The 24,210-nt window shown below is 36.9% G+C and overlaps 1 protein-coding gene across 2 annotated transcripts in view; it reads right to left on the bottom strand.

Moving 5' to 3' along the window:
• Positions 1–24,210, bottom strand: part of PPP4R3A (protein phosphatase 4 regulatory subunit 3A) — a 43,889-nt gene that overhangs the window by 5,412 nt on the left and 14,267 nt on the right. For both annotated transcript variants that reach the window (XM_040558392.1, XM_040558391.1), the window contains 10 exons: positions 18,790–18,888; positions 15,899–16,516; positions 7,589–7,666; positions 7,371–7,487; positions 6,754–6,870; positions 5,320–5,451; positions 5,115–5,217; positions 3,605–3,763; positions 2,200–2,369; positions 171–313 (listed from right to left, as the gene is read on the bottom strand). In XM_040558392.1, coding sequence (XP_040414326.1) covers positions 171–313; positions 2,200–2,369; positions 3,605–3,763; positions 5,115–5,217; positions 5,320–5,451; positions 6,754–6,870; positions 7,371–7,487; positions 7,589–7,666; positions 15,899–16,441 — 1,562 coding nt within the window. In that variant the 5' untranslated portion in view covers positions 16,442–16,516; positions 18,790–18,888. The remainder of the gene's footprint in view (positions 1–170; positions 314–2,199; positions 2,370–3,604; positions 3,764–5,114; positions 5,218–5,319; positions 5,452–6,753; positions 6,871–7,370; positions 7,488–7,588; positions 7,667–15,898; positions 16,517–18,789; positions 18,889–24,210) is intronic.

Genomic DNA, 24,210 nt, shown 5'->3' with positions numbered 1-24,210 from the left:
CTGATCACAAGTTTGAAGCAATACATCAGGAAATAACACTATTAATCAATTAAATTCAACAATAGTTGAGATGTAACCAAGAGTATAAATCATTTACATTTCCTGCTATCACACAAAAATCCACCAGTATTCCCACCCCAAAAATAATAAGGGAATTAAGTGCCTGTTACCTGTCAAGTTTTGGATTATCTTGTCTTTCCCTTTGTTGCTCAAATCGTAGTTTCAGTCCTTTGAATGTCTGCACATAATCTACATCTTCCAGTGCTTTCCAGTAATTTTCAATTACATGAGCTGTTAATGATTTTATATCTTCCTGTAGGAATGAAAAACCATAAAGTGACTTATTTTTGTTCAAGTGAATTTACGTCTGAATACAATATAAAAAGTAACTGAGACATTATTTTCAAAACATTCCACAGAAAACATCATAATAATTAGCTTACGCAAAAATAAGCATATGCAAAAAACTACACTACAGGCGTAGTTAAAAACCTAGAGCTTCAAATATGATTAGAGAAGCAGGTATAATAGTAGTAATTTTCTAGCAATACATGCTTCAAAATATATGAATAGAATCTAAAACCCTGATAGAAAATGATATCAAAACCAATTCTGCAAACTATTTTCCACTGCAACTCATAAATGTTTGTATATTGAGAGAGTAACTGATACCTGTTGTAACCAATAAAGTAAAAAAATATATGTTCACAAGATACAGACTTAGCATTCACAATGTTTCTTTGCTGCAAATGAATTACTTAGGCAAAAATAATTATTCAATGCATTTGTTTAGGATGAGAACAAGGAAAATATTTTTCATCAGAAACTAACAGCAAGTTTTTTCTTTGTGGGCACACAGTGCCTGTCAAGGTCCTTTACAGAAACCTGCCAACTTGCTTTTTTCAATTGTTTGTTATTATTTCATATATATATATATATATATATATATATATATATATATATATATATCTTCATATATGAATTATTTCAATTGATTGTTACAGCTGCCCAGAGCCACTCCTAAGGGTTAAACCTAGCACAGGTCTGCATACTGGTGCAGGAAAATTGCTCTTGTATGTGGTATGGCATTTGTAGTGCTGCACAGCCACTCGAAAATACTGCAGAATAAACACCTGAATTACCATTTACTAAGAACAAGCAAAGCAACGTAAATCTTAAATACACTGATTATTTTCTTTTTTGACTGCATGCTCAAAGGTCAACTCTTTTGAATGGTAATCTATCAGTAATAATAAAAGCACTTTTTAAAAAAAATTTATTTGCTCTCCTTAAAAATAAACCTAGAGGAAATAAAATTGACAGTGATTTACAGATAGCTAGGAGTACTCTGGAAATGCAACCTGAGTATCGATGTGATAAGGAGGACAAGAAAATAAAAGATGTCTTATTTTCCCACAGAATGAACTACAGAATTAGTATGCCATCCCGAAGAGCACTGAAAGACCACAGCACCAAATTCAGGACCAGGTAAACAGACCAACCTTTTTCATAGCTTCAAAAACATTTTAAATGGTTTTTAAATGCAAAGAGGAAAGAGGACATCAGCACTGAAGGTGTCAAGAGGTGACAAAGCCTCATTCTTCCCCCACCCACTTACTCCACCGTGACTGTCTGCGCTTGCTTGCCCCCACTTATCACATTTGCAGTTTGTACAGTATCTTGTCAGAATCTGGATGAAGACAACAGTAAGGAAAGAGTACTGTGCAGACAGCCAAACTGGCCTGAATGTTTTAAGAGACTCCCCATGGAAAGGACTTTGTAGCACTCCATTAATAAAAATCAAAAAAGGCATATCTCTTTCTGATGTTTCCAAATTCTTTAGAATTGACATTACAGAGCATAACTATATTTGATGTTTTCATAGTAGTAGCTTCAAATGACATTCCTATCTTAACATGCCCATCCAATCTGCATGCTGAAACCTGAGCAGGGCTGCTTTTACACATCTGTGTACTGAGAATACACTGAGTATTACGTGAATTTAATTCTGAAGTCATGATACGGCTTGAACATAAGAAAGAACAAATATGTAACACTGAAAATACAAAAGAAAGTTCATTTAAATACAGTGTCAGATGGTCATATCATTATGAGAGCATAATTCAGGGCACAAACAAAGTCTACTTGAACTACAAGATGAATTACTACATTAATTATCTTCAGCATAACAGTACTTACCACTCTGATAAACTCAAACATCTCTATTATGGCAGAGTTCATCAAATTATAACGGGAACCATTATTTAGAAATGCTTTGACCACAGGTTCAAACAAAAAACTTTTCATTATGTAACGGTTGTAGAATTCATCCTTTAGTCCAATTATCTTTCTCTTGAAACGAAGGGCACCTGAAACAGAAATGTTATTAAAAGCTATGCTTTTAACATTAATAAATTTAATGAAAAAAAAAATTTACTTGGTATCAGGGAAATTTGCAATCTCAGTACTTTTGTAGCACTACATTATTAGGACCAGGTTTTACATTCAGATATTCTCTGCTTTACAACAGTCTTAACCATACTGCTGAACATTACTTGTTCATTTTATTATACAGAAATCCTCCACTGTGATTCTTCAAGTCAAACCCCCTCTGTTCATTGCTGAAGTAATATACTACTGTTTAACTGTATTACCACTAACATAAAGGTGTAGTTTTGATTTTTGAAATGACTTAATGCAAAGGTGAAATATTTTCTCAAGTGTACTTGGTAAATTCGCTTATCATTGCTATTACTCAAATATAAATTTGACTGCATTTAAGTAAGTTCTGTTTGATTAGGATATAAAGTATCTCATTTTAAAATCTGTAAACAAGATCTTCATACACACAGTAAACCAAAGATTTAATTCACATCCCGTTTAAAGCTCTTTCTGAAATCCTAAAGCACACACGAATGAGTATGTGAATATCCGTACATAAATACTATTAAGAGTATAATCTTGCTGGAAGGCAGTACGTTCTGGTTAGCAATCAGGTGCATGTGAAACACGATTACGAGAAGATTCCAAAACCAATGCTCAGGTGATTCAGTTACAAAATGAAAAAGTACTTCTTACTGTATAGTACTCTCAGTCAACTTAAGACTTTGTTTTGCACGTGCACAACTGAATCTTGGAAAAATCTTTCTGACTTCCAGAATTAAGCCACACTCCTTTGCTTTTACTGTGCTGAACATAGTCAGGAAACTACGAGCGTTTCAAAAGCAACATGCTGAATAAATATATTGTTTAAAGCAGTCACCTAACTGTATCTTTAATTAAATACCTCTTATGATTTCTACTCAAAAAACATCAAAACTTACAATGGTTCTCTTAGGATATTCAACAATATTTTCAGTTCATCTCCATATTAAAGTTAAGAAAACTCCTTGTGCTTTTTAGAAAAGACATTCATAAATGGAAACTTATTTACTAATTCTAACTGACATCTATAAATCTATATGAGAAACACAGAGGATAACAGTAGAAATTCTGTATTCAGTTACAAAACGTCTCATCTGTGAAGTTTTCTTCCAGCAGAATGAAGATACACAACAATTCACATTCACAAAATACTACTTTGTTCTTTAGTGTTCGAACTTACACAATGCCAAGAAAGCGTGCTTTGAGGCCATGAGAACAAGTACCCTTCGCAAGATGTCTTTGTTAATAATGTAGTTCTTTATGTGGTAAGTATGGTGTTCTACGCAGAAAGTTAGCAATTCCAGTATTAATGCCAAGAGCTGGGCTGTCTGAAAATCATCTATAATAAAACCAAAACAAAAACAATTAAACATAACCAGAATATTGCCTTCAGAAGCTAACTTCAAATATCCAACTGCAGTCTGGTAAACATTTACAAATTCTTGTGTTTTCCCCACAGATAGTTTAGGGAATATGATAGAGAGTATGTTTCGTCTTTAAAATAGAAATTGAAAAAGCCTGTTACGGATCAGATATTTTATATTTGTACACCTACAGCAGGACACCCTCTTAACTGCAGAAACAATTACATTTTGTCTGTCTTAAATCAGTGTCTAAAGATTCAGAGAGTACAGAACTTTACACTAACACAAGGTTAGGTCAGCTTTATGTGACCAAATCTCATTATGTTCACATGTCTACAGACATACAATAAAATTTTGCCCTATACACAGTCCCTTGACTAAGTTTACACTAAAAAAAGTTATCCATTATACCTTTTAACAAAAGTAGCATTGAAGGGAAATATCTCAGACTCTTTTAATACTTCTAGGACAAAGTCATATCAGTATATAGAAAAAAGTAGCTCAAATTCTGCTTTTAAGTAGACAGAAACAATAAATCAAACACATCAGATTTAATCTTTTTTAAAAGGCAGTACTACCTTTTAAAGGATACTGCCAGACTGTTGACCACTAAAGAACACAATTATTTTTACATAGAGATTTATTATTTTAAATCTCACCTCAAAACCATCTTGAAGCAAGTTGAGATACATCAGATCAATTTAACTAAGTCTTTGGAAATCTAAATTAATTTAACTAAGTCTTTGGAAATCTATACAGTTAATTAAGAAGTTTATGGCACATGTCTCTTTAATGTATGTACCACCTTTTACATCCATTTTGGATGTGCTTTAATGTCAATACACGGTATTGCTGCTAATAGCAAGAAAGTACAGTTACTTCGTTACTGAGCTTTGCTGTCCTACTCTGATCTAGAAACAATACCTTAAATTCAGCAAAGCATTTTGACCCACACCTTTCTCAGGGTCACTTCTGGATCCTCTCTAGTAAATCCTGACTTTAAATCACGTACACGTTTCCAAGTCTATCACAGAACAGCCCCATGAGTTACTCAAGATGATACAAATGTTTAAATATTTTGCTGAAGTTAAAGCTGCAGCAAGTGCGGTTCACTTCTTAAACTGGATCTCTTTGCTGAATTTTATATTTATAAATTATTCAAACAACTAATTCATAATTCAGTATTTTATTTTGAATTATATATCATAATCTCAGGTTCTCTTAGAAGACAAAAAAATATCCTCTGACAGTTACTCTGTTCTAAACATCAACAGCCTGTCTAGATTCAACAGCCCTTGCTGTGTCCAACATCCAGAGCGGTGTTACCTTTGCTAGGCTTGTCCTCTGTAGTATTGGCCAATAAAGGGGCTGTCAGAACATGCATACAGTGTTTGTAGAAGAAACCCAAGAACTCTGTCTTTTCTGTTTTCTGGAGAATTAAAAAAAAACACATTACATGTTACATGCATGTTACATATCACCAAATGCTGTAAAAACCCAACTGTAATTGTATTTGAAGGCATTTACTTACATTGGCAGTGGCAAGCATATTTTCTGGATCAACTAAGGTACGAAGCAAACCCATGAGTAGCACTGCCCCTCCAAGTTCTGGATCCGTGTCACAAATCATGTGTTCTATAATGAGGTTAATGAGTAGTATATCCTAACGGGGGAAAAAAAAAAAAGATAAATTCCAATGCCACTCCCCACAAAAGAAGAAAAAGCCTAAGAGAAGCAAGTTAACTTTACATTCCAGCGACACATTCTGGGCAGTTGTTCAACAGTAAGAAGGCAAGCAGCGAAGAGAAATCTTTCTAAGCAACTAAAATGGTTCTGAAATTAAGAATCTTTAGAATTTAGTTGGAAGAAAAACTCCAGAAAGAAAAAGTAGAGAGCCAGATACTCAACAGTCTCAAACTTCAACTGATTTCTTGAAGTGTTTTCAGGGTATGCAAGTTTAGATATGTATCTTCCCCCCTTAGAATACATACCAGTGTTTTATTTCCACGAACATACAACAGTAAATTTTGCTCTGCTATTGAACTTGATGAGATTATTTTCACCTAAAAATAACCCCAACATGTGCTTGCAGAAAACAAGAATAACATGTAAAAATAGAAAATAATATTTACATTTAGGAATCCCTACACTAAAGTTGCTGGGTTACCGCTGTCCCTCATAAAAGAGGACAGTCATCCACCGCAAGTGGCTGGAACCAACAGCCCTATTCCCTCTATGTCAGCTGTACTTGCAGCATGTAAGGTCCCAGCTGCCCCCTTCTTCGTCTTCCAGCATAGAAGTAGCAGCACGAGTAGTTTCCTGTCCTCAGCCATGTTTTTGGCAGATAAAAGAAAACATATTAACTATGTCCTCTATAGAAAAGGAAGCACAACGTTTTTTCTCCCTTGATTGCTACTTTGAACTACCTTTCTTACTAATAGTTGTGTGCTAGAGTTCTGTATTAATGAGTTACTGAGGATCTCCAGGAAATGCAAACCTCTGTTAAGAAAAGAAAAAAAGAAAAAAGTGTCCAGAAACACTTAGGATCATATCTCTACTTCCAATGTGTGTGACAGTAAACTGAACACATCAGGTTTCTTATATGTGAATTAAAACACATGTCCAGGCTAAGATCAAGACTTAATTTTACATTTTGCATTTTAAGGAGGACATCAATCAAAAGTATTTTGTTTTCCTTGTATGGCTGCTAATGATAACCAAAACAGTGGTTTACAATAACCTGTTTTACTTTACACACAATGGAACGAAAATATATAAAGAGGAAAACACTCATCTCACTTGACTAACAGGACTTCTAAAAATGTGGTAGTTCACTGGTCTGTAATCATATGACTAGATTCCACATTTCTTCAGAACAAGGGTTCACCTCATCAATAGAGTTGTATGTAAGAGCAGTAATTTCAGAAAACAGCAATACACACATTTCTGGGGACCCGTTACTTACATCGTCATTCTGCTGCGCTTCCTGCATGACAAACTCTCGTACCATGGATGGGTTGTATTCAACCAAATATGAGAATATATCAGTGGCTGCACTTCGTACTTGTGCATCATCCATACCCTGGAAAGTCAAATACAGATTTTTTTTCCTTAAAATACACGTTTCAAAGGAATGAAAATCAGAAATCACATAGCTTTTAATTCCTATTTACAAGAAGTCGTACCTAACTATTGCTTAAACTGTATTCCAAAACTGATTTGACTCTAATCTCTTTCCTGTACAAAGCTACTGGAGAGAATACATTTTATGGCTCTTCTGTCTGTTGGTTTATTTCCCTACCTTCTTACTTAGTTGTACACCAAGGAGCACATAAAGATGGGAGCGTGAATTAAAAAACAAAAATATAAGAATGCCAGGGCACTTACCAATGTCATATTGCAATTGCCTTTAAAGTTTAAAAAAAATAATTTTTGAATGTCCTGAAGCTCAAGATAAGACAAGTTAAATGAAGCAAACACTTAAGAAGCCCATGTGACTGATGTTTTTGCATACTTACTTTTTAAAAAACCTCTCTGGAGATAAACAAAATTGTTATCACAAAGAAAGTTGAGCTGACTTACCAATATGACTTCTAGTGCTGGCAGTATGCCCATATTTGACAAGGTTTTGAAAAACGCATCTCTGTTTTGAGGTTGCAATGTTTGAGAGAATGCACAAAACTCTTTCAGAAAATTTACCTGAAATAGAGAAACACCACACTAGTTAGTAATTAAAATAAAGATATAGGTGTCACTTTGTAGTAACTGTCCCTTTCGTGTATATTTTACATATTTCTTACCAATTCCTGTCTTTTCTCCTCATCTGTGGCTTCATCTGTTAGTTGTGCAAACAAGTCTGTCAGAAATTTTTCATCTTCCTACAAAGGCAAAACAATACCATTTGTTTATTTGACAATATCAAAAGGCATCCAAGTGTAAAACAAAGTTCTTCTAAACCATGCCTCCTGCAGTTAAAAGAGAACACACAGTTGCATACTGTATTTAATCATACCAGCATGAACTTTCTAATTCATTTTTCAAACAAATCAGTATCAGTCTTGTTTCTCTTTTCTCTGCCAATTTCATTCCGAGTTATGATGTATCTCGGGTAGCCTTTCGGCTGACCTCTTTCTGTCTTCTACTGCCATCCTCATCATTTTGCCTATGATTCTCTAATTCCCTCCCCCGTTGTAAAACATCTCTCTCGCTAAACCACACTACAATACCATTGCTTCAAATGTTGATGTATTTTGATACGCATGATACTCAGCCCTACACACATTTGTTCAACTTTGGAACATCAGAGATCTTTGCAGCAGAACTACACCAAGGACATGATGAAGCTGCCTAATAGCAGGAACAAGGTGAGACTTTCCCCAGTGTTGTGAAAAGGGTAAATTCTGAAAACCTAAACAAAGTAACTGTTCCTAATGTATACAGCATTCACTGGGCATTCTGGCTGGCAACTATCAAAATCCATTCAGTTCAGTTAATTTTCATGCTGCTGTAGTTTAGCAAAACCACAAACAGCATCCAGCGCATTACAGACGTGTATCTTTAGAACAGAACAAGCAGCAATACTTAGCTTCTCATCATCTTTACAGTCTTAGCTAGAAGATTAATAAAACAGAAATGAACCTTCCCCTATCCTTTCCCCAATATTGTAATGTAATAGAGAGCACTTGCTTGAAAAAGATGCCTTCACATGAGATCCGAATGGATTTATTTTAAAAGCCACCAGAATGTTGAGCTGTTTCTTACGAAGTCAGTAATGCCGCACGCTGTTTTGTCCATCCCAAAACCACAGTGCTAGAAACTCAAGTTGCCTTGCTTACTTTTACATAGCATAATGCAGAATCGTGGAAGTACTTACGTACATCCAATAAACTTTCTTATATTGCAAATTTTCTAGGTACCTCATCCAGGCAGCCTTGCAGAGAAAACGAGTACCTCAGTTCCGATGGCACACCATGCTAATGCAGCTCTAACGCCTTCAAACCCAGCCCAGGATCCCTGCATGGCACTGCACAGCACAGATAAACCCAGAATAGGCTGGCACGAGCCGCTACCCTACAAGGCATTTCACCACACTCTGTGGCAAAACCTATATTTAGGGTATGCCACGTGTTTCCTCTTGTTTTGATGCTGTGCTTTTCTTCTAATGGGACCCAACAGTCTAGTGACAATGAGCAAAGAATGATTCCTGGACGTAATTTCAGGTGCTAGCACTGTGACTACCTCAAAAGCAAATGAAAGAGAGATAGAAAAGGCCTCATCTGAAGTTTATTGAGAAGGTCACTCTAGAAGGTCAAGCCCTAGAAAACTAAAATTTGACTTCCAGGTTTCAATAGTCATACATGCTTAGAACAATTAACTAGTAAGGACTGATTTCAAGAAACAACTTCAGCTGTGAGGAAAGAATGGAAGGACGTCTGCTTGCTATCCAGCTCTTACACGGCTGATACATTTTCTGATCTATTATTTAACTCCTTAGACATGAGAGCTAACATAACTAACCTACAGTAGACATATATTTACTCAAAAAAAACATATACACATTTGTTTCAAATAACGTGCAAGTTATTCTCCTTGATTAGCAGTACGTTTAAGAATACTGCTATTCTGATCTCGCTGTAAAACCAATTTCATCTATCAGAAGTATCGGCAAGATGCATGCTTATCCCCAGCCAGGCAGCGTAATCCCATTTCCATCCTGAACTGTGAAAGGAAGCTTTCACCTCCCTCATAAAACCTGGAAGTAAGTTCAAGTTAATGCCACAAAAATACTTCTGAATGATCATTGAGGGGGAAAAAAAAACAAACCAAAAAACTTTTCCCACACCAATGTCATCTCCTCTCCCAAATTCCATTGAAGACGTTGCATTTTAAATGAACAGCACTACCTAAAACCTCTAGGCCTCAGCACAGCTCTAATCTCATTTATAATCAGTGGGATTAAGATGGCAGTGAGTGACTCAAGACATCCCGCCCGACAAACTCCTAACAGGGATAACATGCAGTAAGTGGTGGTTATCCCAAGAAAATAAGAACAAGCTGTTATTAACTCTGCCATTATTGCCTTAGCCCTGAACTGCAGGTAGGTGCAGCCTCATTGCAGATACTTAACGAAAGGTAGATCGGTTGTTACTGATGGAAAAAAATCTCTCATTTATAGAAAACTTGTGAATGCAATGAATATTCAAAATACAAGACTCTTAAGCGGTAAGATTACTGAGTAAAGCACTATGCCTGAAGTTACACACTTGAACAACACCACCGCGATCTATGGAAACGCACAGGATGAGAGCAAAGTTCATGTTTTACAAGTCACAAAGCACCAACACCGAATGCTACAAACACACGAGCTTCAACGTCTCCTGCTTTTTTATAATGTCTCCTGCTTTTTTATTCCAACTTGGAAAAATCCCTCAAAAATCTGTCTGTGAAGTAAATGCAGCACAAATGCATAATTCCTTGCAGTTTTGGCCTCTTAATGCAGACAAGTACTTGTATATATATGAGAAGCTGGCAAAATCATCCACGTCTTCCTAGAAAGAATAAAGATAGCTTACAGAGTAATTATACAATCTAGCTATGTATTATCCCCACGCACAAAAATTATTACCTATGCAATAATTTAACTACGCATATGCCAAACACTAGGTATTTTCATCTGTGCTTCTGCAGGACCTAAGTACGTACTGCTAGGATTTCATACATTTTCATATTCATGAAGATAAATTAAGCCAGGCTTAATTTATCTTCATGAACTCATTTATGAATTTAGAAACAAGAAAACCTACAGATCACCAAAAAATGCAGTATTTATATTTGTGAATCAATTTTCAAAGCACTCGTTCTCTTCCCAAAAGGCACTTAAAAACATTAGTCTAAAATAGGCTTCTATTAAGTATAATTAATTACAGACACCTCATGTCTGTGATTACACATAAATGACAAAAACTATCCCTTTCGAAAAAAAACAAAAAAAAAACAAAAAAACAAGAAAATCAGCAAAGCCTAAGCTGAAAAAGAGTATACTTTCCATCCTATTTCCCATCTCTGTATTCATTTTAGTCAGAAATAATATTTCAGCTCAGAAATTAAAAAGTTTCATTAAATGTTACCAGCAAACAGAAACTTACAGTTTCCAACGTGCACTCCTTCCTGCTACCACAGCAGAAGATTTCACAGTTTAAATTGTCTTTGTCTCTTTTATCCCATCCTGTCTTCCTACACATGCTTTCACTTGCTATCACTGAGCTATTTCCACTCGAGGCAACACTCTGAAATAGCAGCAGGATCCACCTGATCACCTCTGGAGCTTCTGCACACATCAAAACCCATTTTCTTCAATGAAGACGTTACCCTCAGAAATCAGTAGCATGCACCACTTGCAAACTTCTTTCACTAAGACATTTCCCACAGCAAGTGGCACTCTCTCACGCTTTACTGCAAGGTAAATTTTGCTGCAAAGGAGATCTCCAGAGTTACTCCTGAGCTAACTCCTGCAAAACAGCCGACCTATGGGAGATGTTCCAGTCCTCACACACGTGGGCAAAACTGCCTACATGCACTGCCACAAGTCTTCCTCAAAACCACCTACAGATAATTCACATGTACATCCTTGGGCTTCTGCTCGTAGCAGCAGGAAGTAACTCTCTGTAAAACCACTTTTAAAACAAAGAACAGCCTATTGTTATATAAATCTAGTAAAACACAGAGATGTACCATCTTTTAGCAGACAAAAAGGAGGGGGGGCTATCAGCAATATGATTTCCGTGTTTAAAGAAGCTGACCAGCAATGCCACGTGATCACTGCTGTACTAGGCACACACATTGTTTTAATATATACCCAATTTTCCCTTTCCAGTCTCCAGCTTTCTGAAAACAAAAGATTCTAGCCTCCAGACACACAAACTCAAAGTAACCCTAACACCACCCCGTATCCTGGAAGATAAAAGCACCACGGGATCTTGCTGGCAAAAAGAACATGCCAATGTGGAGGGGGTAGAGGATGGAAGGAAACGGTGTTTGCTCACTCTATGGCGCAGTTTTGCAAGTTTTTGTTTTTTAAGAACTAGTTAATAATACAAAGGGAAAGAACTGGTGGCCTCCAGTGCAAACATTAGTATGTATTTTTTAAAATTGCAAAAGAGCGTCATATAAAGTAAGAAACACCACTTACCTGTCCCACCCCCACTCTCAGAACTGGGCGAACTCCATGTTTCAGCAAGGCTCCATGGTGGCTATGACATCTCAAGACTAGAACAGGCTGGACCCCAAGCACTGAGAGCATATTAGGAGGGGCTGAAATTGGAAAGAAATGTTATACACCTCTTTCACATCTTCTGTACAGTGAGTCGTACAACCTGTCACTGGGTAGGTTTCTACAGCAGCCAATTCCGCAGGCTGGAAATGCTGGTGTCATGGGTTTATTATCCACCACGACCAACGTTATCTAGCATAGTGAGATCTTGATGAAGTTACTTAAAATAACAGATCTTAAGACAACTACATCACAAATAAACTAACCTCCATTTCTCAGAAAAGCCCACCAGCGTAAGCATATTTATCAAGGTTATGGGAAAGCTAACCTTAATGAAGAAGGAGGGAGGAATATGTTCATAAGCCTAAGTACCAGAGGCGACCAATTCTCTATTCCTGGTGTTACCACAGAACATGCAAGCTACTTACCTACCTAAAAAACCAAAAGGAAGAAGTTATCTTCCATGACTAGAGAATATACAACTCTCTTTTTTTCAAAGAGGTCCAACATCTCTCAGCCAGAGAATATGCAGCCAGAATACACATATTTTTACGCAAACCTCCACACAGCAGTTTGTGAAACTTACAGAAATAACTAATTATAACTGGAAAGCTGACCTTAAATGGAGTCTCATTTGGACACCAAATGCCTTAAGTAGAACAGAGAAGTAATTCTGAGTAAAGTCAACTGGCCTGTCAAAAAGCACAGGGCACGATCTGCAGTCTTGTACAAATTTCTAGTAACTTTTCTGTAGGTAAGTTATGGTTGAGTTAATCTGAGATGAGGGTATCGCAAAGTGCCACTTGAGTTAACATGCAGCCTGACACAAAGAGGGCTCTTTAAGAACTTATCTTTTCATGGTGGAGGTAACAATTTTTCTTCTCCTCTCCTTTAAAGAGAGAAAAGAACAGAATACATAGCAGCCCAGTTGTATGCACAATAATTGCAAGGCACAGGATACCAGCTGCTCAAGGAGAAGTCTTTACTTTTAATGCAAGATGTAAAACTTATGGTAGACATAGCTCTTCTGTCACACCCTCAGTCCCAGACAGACAATCTGAAGTCAACACCAGAAGCACAACCACCTGTATGACACACCAACTAACTTAAGAACTTGAGACTCATCCGTGCCTCCCCATAAACTACCACAATGCATCCCAGAAACTCTCCAATTAATAATAACATACAAAAGAAAGAGCTTCTTAAATACACACAGAAGGTTAGTGAGCACCAGGATCTCCTAAGACCCATAGTAACAAATGCCAGGAACCCCAACTTTGAATCTGTCTTGAAATAAGCTCCCCCAACCCCTCCCCAGAGTACTGTAATACAGCCAGCTACAGAAATACATATCAAACCACACACCAAAAGAAGAAATACTCTAAGAATTAATTACAGAAGTGAAATCAACAAAAGCAGTCTTTTGATTTTGATATCAGAATATTACTTATTCTGCATAAAGGAATGAGGACCAGTGTCATACATTTTGTACAGGGACTGTGAGAGCGGAGAAAGGAGAAAGGAAAAGGGAGAATGAGACTTCAGGGGACAGAGATTAGAGAAAAGTATAACCCGACACACTGCTCTATAAATAAATGAACACATAAATGACAGGTAAGTAGGCTTAAACCTTGGCTTACAACTACACTATGAGAACCTGAAAAATTAACCAAGCCTTTTAATCTCTTAGAAATATAATACCCTTGTAATTTGTGATATCCTCTTTTAATTCCCTCAAAAACAAGAATTAATCACCGAAGTTTCTGTCACAGTTCCAAACAGACTCCTATTTATAATCTACACAGCCCCCCCTCAATGCTCTAAGAGCTGTACTATGAAAGGACTAGCAAACACGAAGTACCAGAGGATACGTTTTATTCCCTGTGTAGTACCACTCTGGGCTCCTCCAATCTACAGAAAGCGCTTGAACAATCTGAAATATTTATCTTACTTTGAAAGTTGTGCAATGCTAGTTCTTCTGGCTCCATCACACATGGAGTATTCTTTATTCTCAATCACAAACAGCAACAAAAGTAAGATACGGTTCAGAAGCTTGCAGTCACACAAGAAATGAAAATCAGATAGGAGCTGCTATTTCATCCGTGAACTGCAACCAACAAGTTTGGCAACCACACAGAACCTTGATATTCTAACCCAAATTTACCCTACCTGTGTCAACCTAACACTGGCTTTAAGGGAGAAGGGAAAAAAGGAAACTAATCAGCCACTAGTCCTTTATCAAAGTACCTCAGGATTTCTAGCAAGCATGCCCTTAGTGATTTTGCAGCACCAGGTGCCCCTTCTAGTTGCCCAGTTTCAACAATCCAGACCCGCCTCAGTATCAGCCACTGACACCAGGACTCCGGGAATAATTATTCTCCTCAAGCCAACATGTATCATCCTTGGGACTTTGCTTTTAGCAGCCTGTGCAAAGAGGTCAAGCTATTTTAGAGACACTAGTCATACCAGATACTCGAGTGGAAACACCTTAACTAAATCTTTTCAGCACTCTCCAAGTCAGGCCTGTGCGTTTCCTCAAACCATCCACTCCATGATTAAGGCTTTCTGACTGTTTCAGGCAGGCACCTGTTGTGACTTTGTTCATCAAGGACACATACGGATAGGAAGAGGGCCGGTAACATTCAAGATGCCCTAGGTGTTCTAGGTGGCCTCCGGTGGCTGCTCCAGCAGGCGATGGTCTTTCCACAAGGCACGTGCCTCAGCCTCCAGGCCCGGGTGGCTGCCTCGTGTGCCTGGCTGCTTATCAACTGCTCCACGCGGGGACACGACACATTCGAGCCAAAGAGACTGGGTTCAGTAATTTCAGCATCCTGATCAACCAAGCGTGGTGGATGAAAAGTCACGAGGCCTACTTTTGACACTTGTTTGCCACACGAGCTTTCAAAAGTCATTTTCACTCTCCTTTGTTGTATTTTCCATGAAATTAAACAGTGTGCACACTGAGACTCGACTGAAGATTCAAACAATTAACTTCATCATCAGCAACAACTCCTACAAAGATTATTTGCTCCTTAAAAGTTAGGAGAATTTCAAGAACGATAATCAACTTGTACATACTAAAAAACATATGCTGCAACAACTTGCTGAATTTGTTGAAAATGTTAAGAAGCTGCCAGTACAAAGATCCGTTACCTACTTCTGCACACTTCAGGAAGTTCATGGGTTGGTGCGGAATACTTAACACATGTAAGTAAGAAATCTAAAGCACCAGTTACATATAATCTCTTTACGCTTGCAGTACGATGTACATCATGGAAAACTAGTAATTTGACACAGTCTTGTTTAAGGACTTAGAAGAAAAACTAAGGAAACATTCAAGCACCTATGGCAGTGTTATATTCTGAACCTGCACTTTCCGAACAACTTCCTTCCTTAATTTCAAAATTAGAATCAGTTATACCCTGTCATGAGATTATATTTATGAAACTTAGGTGAAATAATCTGACCTTTTTTTTTTAGTTATCCTTAACTGTAGTGCCTGAAAAGTCCCCAAATACAAGAAAAAAAAATAACAAAAACCACCCTTCAAAATGCAAACAGTACTATTCATTTTAACCAACCCTACTGAGGATTCTGCATATTTTTGCTCCACATAAATCATCAGTTATAGAGAATCTAGTCCAAAATCTGGAGTTTAAGAACATATATTTAACAGCTCAGCACTCAAATTCCATGCCATTTCTTTACATAATACTTCAAAAAGACTTTCAGAATCACAGAAGCAAAGGATCCACTGAAGCACCTCAATCTTCCCAAGAAATATTAATAATCTTTCTCTGTCCAAGCTCAAATAAAGAGACAGGGAAATTCTCAAACTTACCTGTAACATACCAACTATTTCCACTTTATTAAAAAAGATGAAAGAATGAAGTGTTGATAGCATATTTTCCTCAAAAACTGAGGGAGTGGGTAGGACCATATCTTGAATATACTGTACTCTGTATGTCTGATGTATTTTTTGCTTCAGCTCTGGATCAGATATAGGAATCACCTCTTTAAATTTTGCTGTTTTAGTCAGAAATTCCCTGTGTTTCCGTGACTGTGATAAAGATGGATCATATTCTAGGCATCCAATTACGTCCATTATACATTCCTCGGAAAACATGACTTCAAAAAGTGCAGTTCTGTTCAAAAGGAAGATTCCCTTGATAATTTCATATAAGTGGTGTAGTCCTTCAATGTTCTCCAAGTCTTCGCACACATGAAAAATTTCTAAGAGCTTCTTAATATAGCCCTCATTTTCCAGTGCTAGTGCGAGTTTTTCACGACGTAACGGTGAAGGCAGTGAAGATGCCACAAGTTCTGCAATTTCTTCTAGTCGACTTAATTCACAAGAAGGTAATTCAAGACCTGGCGATGACATATCATCAAAACGTTCTTCCTCAGATTCATCAACGAGGTCCTGAGTAATATCGACAGAAGGATCTTTGCCTTGAACCTATAAAACAAGATGTTTTCAAAAAATAGTGTTTAATGTTTATTACTATTACAGTGCTTTTTAAAAAATATCTTTTCAAATGTCACATGCTTTTTATTTGTATGGTCAAAACAGAAGTGCAAACGTACGTTTCACATCACGTATAGCTGGTTTGGAAGATAGGAGATAATGAAAAGATTTCCTCAAACAGAATGCTTTACAAAAATTATTTCTACATTAGTTGTTCAACTCTATTTATTTTCTATAAATAAAGGGAGTAATAAAGATAGTTGTTAATGTTAATCTCAGGTTGTCTAACTGGTCTTGATGCTTCTCAAAGCTTCTGCAAGCTCGGAGTGAAGAGGCCAGTCTTGTCAAAAATTCTCTGCTTTCAGTACTGAGAGCCACAAGTCAAAATCTGTTATCATGCACTTTTGAAATACTCAACAGAGGCACAGAATCCAAAGCAAAACCTGCAAAGCTCTTAAGAACAGAAAACCTCAAATCAACATTTACAAAAGGGTAGTGAAAATCTGGAGCTGTCAGAAAAAGAAGGCACAGGACCCGCAGAGGGATCTCTAGAGCTACAACGAGGAAACTGTGCAAAGTACAAATTAGTGAAAAAAACTGAGACAGATGCTTGGGCACCAGAGTGTTTCAGCTTTAATTACATCTTAACTGTAATATCTGCTTGGAGTCTGATGTGTCAAATGCAGAAAGGCAGTGCTGCCTGGAAGGGTGGAAGGCACTTTTTAAACTTGAAAATCAGTAAAAAAAGTCTGGGAGAAATAATTCTCCACGGATAACAGCAAGTCTATATATAGATTAAAATCCAGATGCTGTTAAGACCCACTTACTGTTCTGCTTCCACATCAGCAACCACTTCCAGTGTAAGTACTATCAAAGTTTTCCTTTTAGAAAAAGCTGTAATGACTGAGGAAGTTTAAGATCTTTAAAGTACACTAGACAAAAATACAATAGCATGGCCTCAAAACAGGATGTAAAGAAACTGGGTTCTTACAAAAATACTAGCTCTTTATTTAGAGGCTGAGGAAGCTGGGTTTCTTATCTGGGTGTTTCCTAAGCACAGAATTTCCCCTTTCCCCCATTTTTTGTTTCTGTCCCCAACTTTTGGTCCTTTGACTACTAAGGTTCTTGGAAATGTTTCTATACTTATTTACATTAGTAGAGAAGTGTTGAAAAGACTCATGAGTTAAAAAAAAAACAAACAGGATCTAAACACATGCAATTATGAAGCCAGATTTCTTTTGCTTTATTTCTGAAATCAATGAGAACAAGCTACAGAAGACAGAGTGGAGAGAATGATATGTTTGTTAACAGCACAAAGAGAAAGCACACAGGGAAAGAATTCTTAGAAAAAATTAGAGAAATCCCACCTACTGTAGCAAAAAAAAATAAGAAAAGTTGCAAGGTTTGGAATTAAAAAAACAAAACAAAACAAAACAAAAACAAAACCAACACCTGAAAAATTGAACTAATATTCGTGAATACACTGACTAAACTCTTCTGGGTATTGCTCAATAGTTAATAATTGACAATATGTTAACAGTGCTGATTCAGTAACTATATAGTCATCCAGTCCTAGCAGTAAAACTATATATAAACTGCTTGATTTCTTTAAACTGTAAGAATTATAGCTCTGAGAGATAAAGAGCTGTCTCCAACTATCAAATTATTCTTTCACACCCTGACAATCAACAGCACGGTGTCATATTTACATGGAAAAGAGTTCTCTGGAGAAACTCAACATTCCCCTCACCTGAAACAGAAGTATGAGATAGGAGAAAGAAAAGAATGAAAAATGGAGAAAGAGAAATATGAATATGATATAGTCAAATCCATAGGAAATATATTCTAAAATCAACTAAGAGCTCATACATTCTTCTTTCTACAATAAAACTTTAGAAGAAGTTTTTCTCTTCTGGCCAACCAGAAAGAAGTTAATTATGAAATTAATTGTTAGGAAACATTTTAAGCACTCATTTTGGAGAAAACCTTCCTTGGGAGGTAACAGATATAAAATTATTTTGAGGAAAAAGACCTGGAAAAGCTCCAAAAAAATCACAGTTTATGCTCATACCAAAGTTTGGGGGGAAGGAGAAAGTTTTCAAATGAAACATGCAAAATTTGGGGAAGGTGGAAAAGAGGGTAGTTTTGTTTCCCCTTTCTATCTGCTGTGTAGAGATTCGCCTCCTAGAACGGCCTAAAAACTTCAAACACAAACATTAAGATGATTTTGATGTCTCATGCTTATATTTATCAAACTTACTTACCTGACATATTTTTTCCCATATTTCATCACAGCCTGCTTTTTCTTGAAAGCTAAGTGCCAAATCATAATTTTCAGCCTCAGACCACACAATCAAGGTATCCTTTAAAGACAGGAAGAACCGTTTCAGGCAATGTATTTAAGATTTTACAAACGTAAACAGTGTTTAAAGAGTAAAATTTTAAAATAAGGACAGCTTGATACTTAATTATGACAGGACAGTTTTACAATACAAATGTGACCATCACACTTCATAAGATTTTGATATGTTCTGAGATTTTTAGGATTAATAACACTTCTGCATAAATCAGAATAAGCAAGTTCCAGAAATAAGTTCCAGAATAATATAAAAGTTTTAGTTCCTACTTCACATGACCATAAAATTGTTAATCTTATAAGGCTGATCTATAATATGTACTTTCACCTCAATGCATCCTCTGATAAAACATGGTAACAAAAGCAATCGCTTTGGTTTTTTTTTTCTTTTAATGTGTTTCAATTAGACCACATAAAACTGCAAACTTTTGTAGGATCCCACTTAAAATCACATTCTTGATTTTTTAATAGGCCCTAGGAAACGTTGTGCTAATGCACAGACCAGCTGCCTATAAAGAAGCCCCAAGATGCCTACAAACTTTAAGCAAGAACAGATCCTTGAATACACTCACAGTTAATGGCCTAGAGTACGCACACGGATTACACTGAACCACACACACCATTTCTACTCCTTCCAAACTACAGTTCTGAAAGGAAGTTTTGCTCTAGATTTGCAGAAGTTAGTGGAAAGAGTGCTTAGCTACATCTACTACCCCAAAACTTAGGCTCTCATCTACTTAATGGAATAGGCCAAGGTTTTTACGGAGCCCTCATACTGCATGTAAAACCAGTACGTAGAAGTGGAAGCCAAGCTGCAAACAGCAATGTCACACACTGGCAAGGTACTTGATGTGCTGTTTTACAGACAGTTTACTAAATAATTGTTAGAATTACAAAAACAAAACAACAAAAACACAAATGAGAATACAATCTGCACTGTTTATACACTGAATCAAGTTTTATTTCAGAAGTCTCCTGTCCTCCCTAAGAGCTAGCTGAAATACAGCCACATTAAACATACATATCCTCATGAAATCACATTATTTCAATTAATGCTAACATACGCATTAATGCAAGAGACATGAGCATTTTTCTACTTATATGTCAATGAGAACCACAAAACAGACTCTCCTTCGTTAAGTACAGATTTTGCTTATAGTGATTATTCCTAAAGGAACTAATTTTAAATACTTGCAAAAGCACTCTAGGTTGCCAGGCATTTATAAAGACTGTTTATTGTTTAGGCTTAATTTATTTCAAATATCAAATGAGCACTGAAGATAAAGAGAAAACATACATTTAATTTCAATATGCACTTACCAGAAAACTCCTCAAACTAAACTACAAACTAAATAGCACGATCACCTAGCTCCAGTAGGACTTCAGTCAAGCAATACGATCTAATCAATTTGCCATTACCAGGGCAGCCGTACTGCTTCAGATGCACTAATGCATTTACCTTGCAAATGGCAAATAGTTTACCTTTTCCTTTCCCAACGGGTTGAGGAAGAGGTGGTGCAAAAAAGAAAGGGATTTAGGAAGACCACCTCCAAAATACAAAAGGAAGAAGAAAGGCACAATTAATAGTTTCTTCTCTATAAGACAGGTCATGGTGCAAAAAAAAAGACCATTAAAGGGGTAGGAACAAAACCGAAGTTGTGTCAGTCACTAAACACTGACATTTCTTTAGGTACATTAATTTCACCATCTTTTAAAAACAGTATGTACCTTACTGCCATATGCATCAGGATCAAAATCTAATACATGCATCTGCCATTAGTATCTACAGTATGGTACTTTTCAAGACCAATCTCTCATCAGCTTCCCACTGAGTAATGCTGTCTTTTATTTAAAACAAAGCGCACTAGATCTTACGTAGAAGCAGAAGTTGCAACACTCCTATCTAATTACATTTTCATTCAAGTGAAAGATTACTTCTTAGATTTCTAAGCAAGCCATTTCCAAAAGATCAAAACGTTTTTTCTTCCCTACAAAGAACATGACCAACAAGTAAGGAAATTACTAAAAGAATGCAAATAAGGACAGTGATATTTATATTAAATGCTGTAAGCTGACTAAACAGAGCCCCTATGTTTCTGAATAAAATCCAGCATTGGACCAACACAGATCTGTCTACTATGGGAAGAGGAGGGATGGAGAAAGGAAGGCAGGCACTGGATGTGTGAAAAGGAAGACACACAGGTAAAGCTGCTTCTGAAAACTGTAGCCGCAGATGGAGAAAAGCATATTTGGCCCCAGCATAGCAATAGGTTTTTCTTACACAAGATCATCTATTATGATACACAGAAGTTCAAAAAGTACTTTTTCACCTTTACAAATTCTGATTTTTTTCATTTCTTCTTTGGATAGTGAAACTAAAAACTGCTGGAAGAAGTTCAGTAGCAGAACAATAATCTTCAAATTCACTTTATTAATATTGGAAAAGTATCTTCCAGTTGCCAACATTAAAACTTTCGAAGTATTAGTTATTTGTCTTATTAGCACATAAGGATTTCATATTATCAATTAGTGTCTCAACAGAACTGTATCAATTGCTATTCTCTGGATCTTTACTAAGAGGCTATTTGTTTCTACAGCCTTTCTTGCCCCAAAGGGCTTTTAAAAAGAGAGCATGAGAAAGTGAGAAAAGCCCTGCACTGTTGCATAATGTACTATTCAAAGTTTAAATGTCACTTTCTTAATCCTATGAAGTATGTAATCATCAGGAAAAAGAGCAGTTAAGGGAAGTGACCGAGGGAAATTCCAGATGTACTTAAAAATCAAGAATAAAGTACTTTCTGCTTGCTTTATTTAAAGGAATCTTTCTGTGTTTGATCTGTGGTCTCCTAACAGTGTAATCCAAATCCACTAACTACTCCAGATCTCTCAGCTGTGGAATAGGACTATCGCTTGCTTCCAAAACACCAAGTTTTGTTTCTTGCTACTCCAAAAAACATTTGACATTTTGTAAGATTGCCTCCTCCGTTCCAAGAGGAAACAAGAGTGTGCATAAATACGCTTATTAATATCAGCTATTGGTTAAGGATGTAAGGAGGTGAGTCTTGAACCTTACTCCCCTATAAACATAAAATCCTCAATCATAGATCATTCATAAAGCAGTTCTGGCTTGAATGGGTCAAACACATATCCATTTCTCTGCATTACACAGAAATGTTATCCTTGAGACCAGGAAGTGATTGGGACTGACTGAAGTGAGTATCTAGAATTTTGTTTTTATCTAGCTTGTCATTAAATGAAATTTACACGTGAACCTGCAGTATAAAATCCTAGCTACACTGTGTGAACTGAGTCATGAATAAGGACCAACGTTTTATCATGGTAGGCTTTTTTTTTTTTTTATTGCTCTAGGAGAACCCTAGCATTCTAACTTCTCACGTTTTTCAAGATACACTAGAGTTCTTGGCAAGATCTTCTTTTAAATACGATGGTAACTGGGAAACTACTTATGTAGAGTTCAGTGTGTTATTCCGAGTATGAAAACCATTTGCTGCTTTGCAAAAATATTTTGACAATAGTGCCAGCTGGATGTGTCATCATTACCTTAGCCCATAGAAAATTTGCTGTTGCCCTAGAACAGCTTACAGAAATTTGTCTTCTCTTTCATATTATTGTTCATTATGATAGATCAAAAGGAATCTGGAATTCTAAATTTTAAGCAAATATTCTGAGCATGGCCTCTTTTTAGACAACTTGCATTCAACATCCCCATAAAGAGGTACTTCTTTTTTACCAAGGGAGGTCAATTTTTCGTACTCTTATCCTTATAAACATACGGCCCAAGTCAAAACTTTGAAACCACAGTCTGGCATTTCTCCGCTGCTCGGTTGATTTTTGGCTGGATCAAGTCCACACAGAGAAAGCCATGGTTGCTCTGAAGAACAGGCTGCTGGTTTTCAAGGAACCACTCCTGGGTGCTACAGCTTTATCCAAGACTCTGTTTCTAAAAAGCCAACCTCAAATCTATTTCTGCAATGGATTAAGGCAGAAAGCAGTGACAATTTACTTAGATGGGCAGAGCATAATATCTGCTAAATGATTTCTTTTTGAAATAATTTCCAAAAGGCTTATTTTTCTTCATAGAAAGGTCCTTAGATATCAAGTTCTCCCCATAACACTCATCAGAAGTGATTCTTTTATAACACCAGTTTTATTTAACCGTTAGCAGGCACATTGTACAGCATTCATACATTCTCCAAGGCAAGCCCTGGGATTTCATAAAGAAGAATTAATGAGTAACTAGTAACTCAGGATTTGCTTCTGCTCTAAGACTGATATCAGATTTCTTTTCTAATGTGACAGAAGTCAAGACAACTATTACTGTTTGACAGTGCTCTCTCACTAGAGTGGTCACAACCATGGAGAATACTAGCCTTCTCTGCAGTTATTTATTGTCAACACTGAAAATATTTCTAAAACAAAAGTGAATTCTTATGCATCTACGACTCATCCCTGTGAGATTTGAGCTACTCTCAAGAAGCATCAGTGATCCCCCAAATTGGATAGTCTATCATATAAATTCTTTCTTGTTTTCCTTAAGAGTGACTGAATCCCTTCCTACCAGCCCTCAGGTGAGTTAGGCCTGTGGCACTTTCCTGGGCCCCACTGAAAGTTCAGCTGAGTAAGGGTGTTTCCTGCTGCTCTGGGACTGCCGGAGTGCCAGCCTGCTTCTCTGATAAGCACTGACACTGTTTATATTTACAGCCTGTTCCCTGGGCATCTCAAACTGTCTTTTAGAGTCCTGTTAGCAAACTACATAAAGTCAAATGTACAGCCCCCAGCTTTCTGCTTAGGAAATAAACTGCCGGCACTACCCAGCTTTGCCAAGTTAAACACATACCATTATTGAGGTAGGGTGCAGAATCTTCAGGTTAAAAAACCCCATCCCGTTAATGTAATGTGAAGCTAATTCTGAAACTGGCTTTGTGCATTTGTTTACGTAGATCCTGGATATCTGGATGTGATAATTTATCCCCTAAACTGGAATAGGGCATCAAGGACATGTCCAGTCTTCTGGCAGAACGTTTCCTGGTAGCTTCTGTGACACCCTAACAGCCACACTTGACTTTCTCAGTTAGCCATCTGACAGCTGCATCTCCATGCATCACATGGAATAAAATCAGTTTATTATTTTCATAACAGAACCTTGTCTCACCGGCCTAGTGGCCATATGCAGAAACGGCAGAAGAATATATTTCACAGGAAAACACGTGTCAGGGTAAAGGAGTGTTTGATCATCCACTTACATTAACCAACACATTCCAAAATTGACAGTAGTCACACCCCTCTTTCTTCCCTTCCCACCCCACAA

The sequence above is a fragment of the Cygnus olor genome, chromosome 5 (assembly GCF_009769625.2).
Source record: "Cygnus olor isolate bCygOlo1 chromosome 5, bCygOlo1.pri.v2, whole genome shotgun sequence".
Lineage (NCBI taxonomy): Eukaryota > Metazoa > Chordata > Aves > Anseriformes > Anatidae > Cygnus > Cygnus olor.
This window is presented reverse-complemented; position numbering and strand designations above follow the sequence as displayed.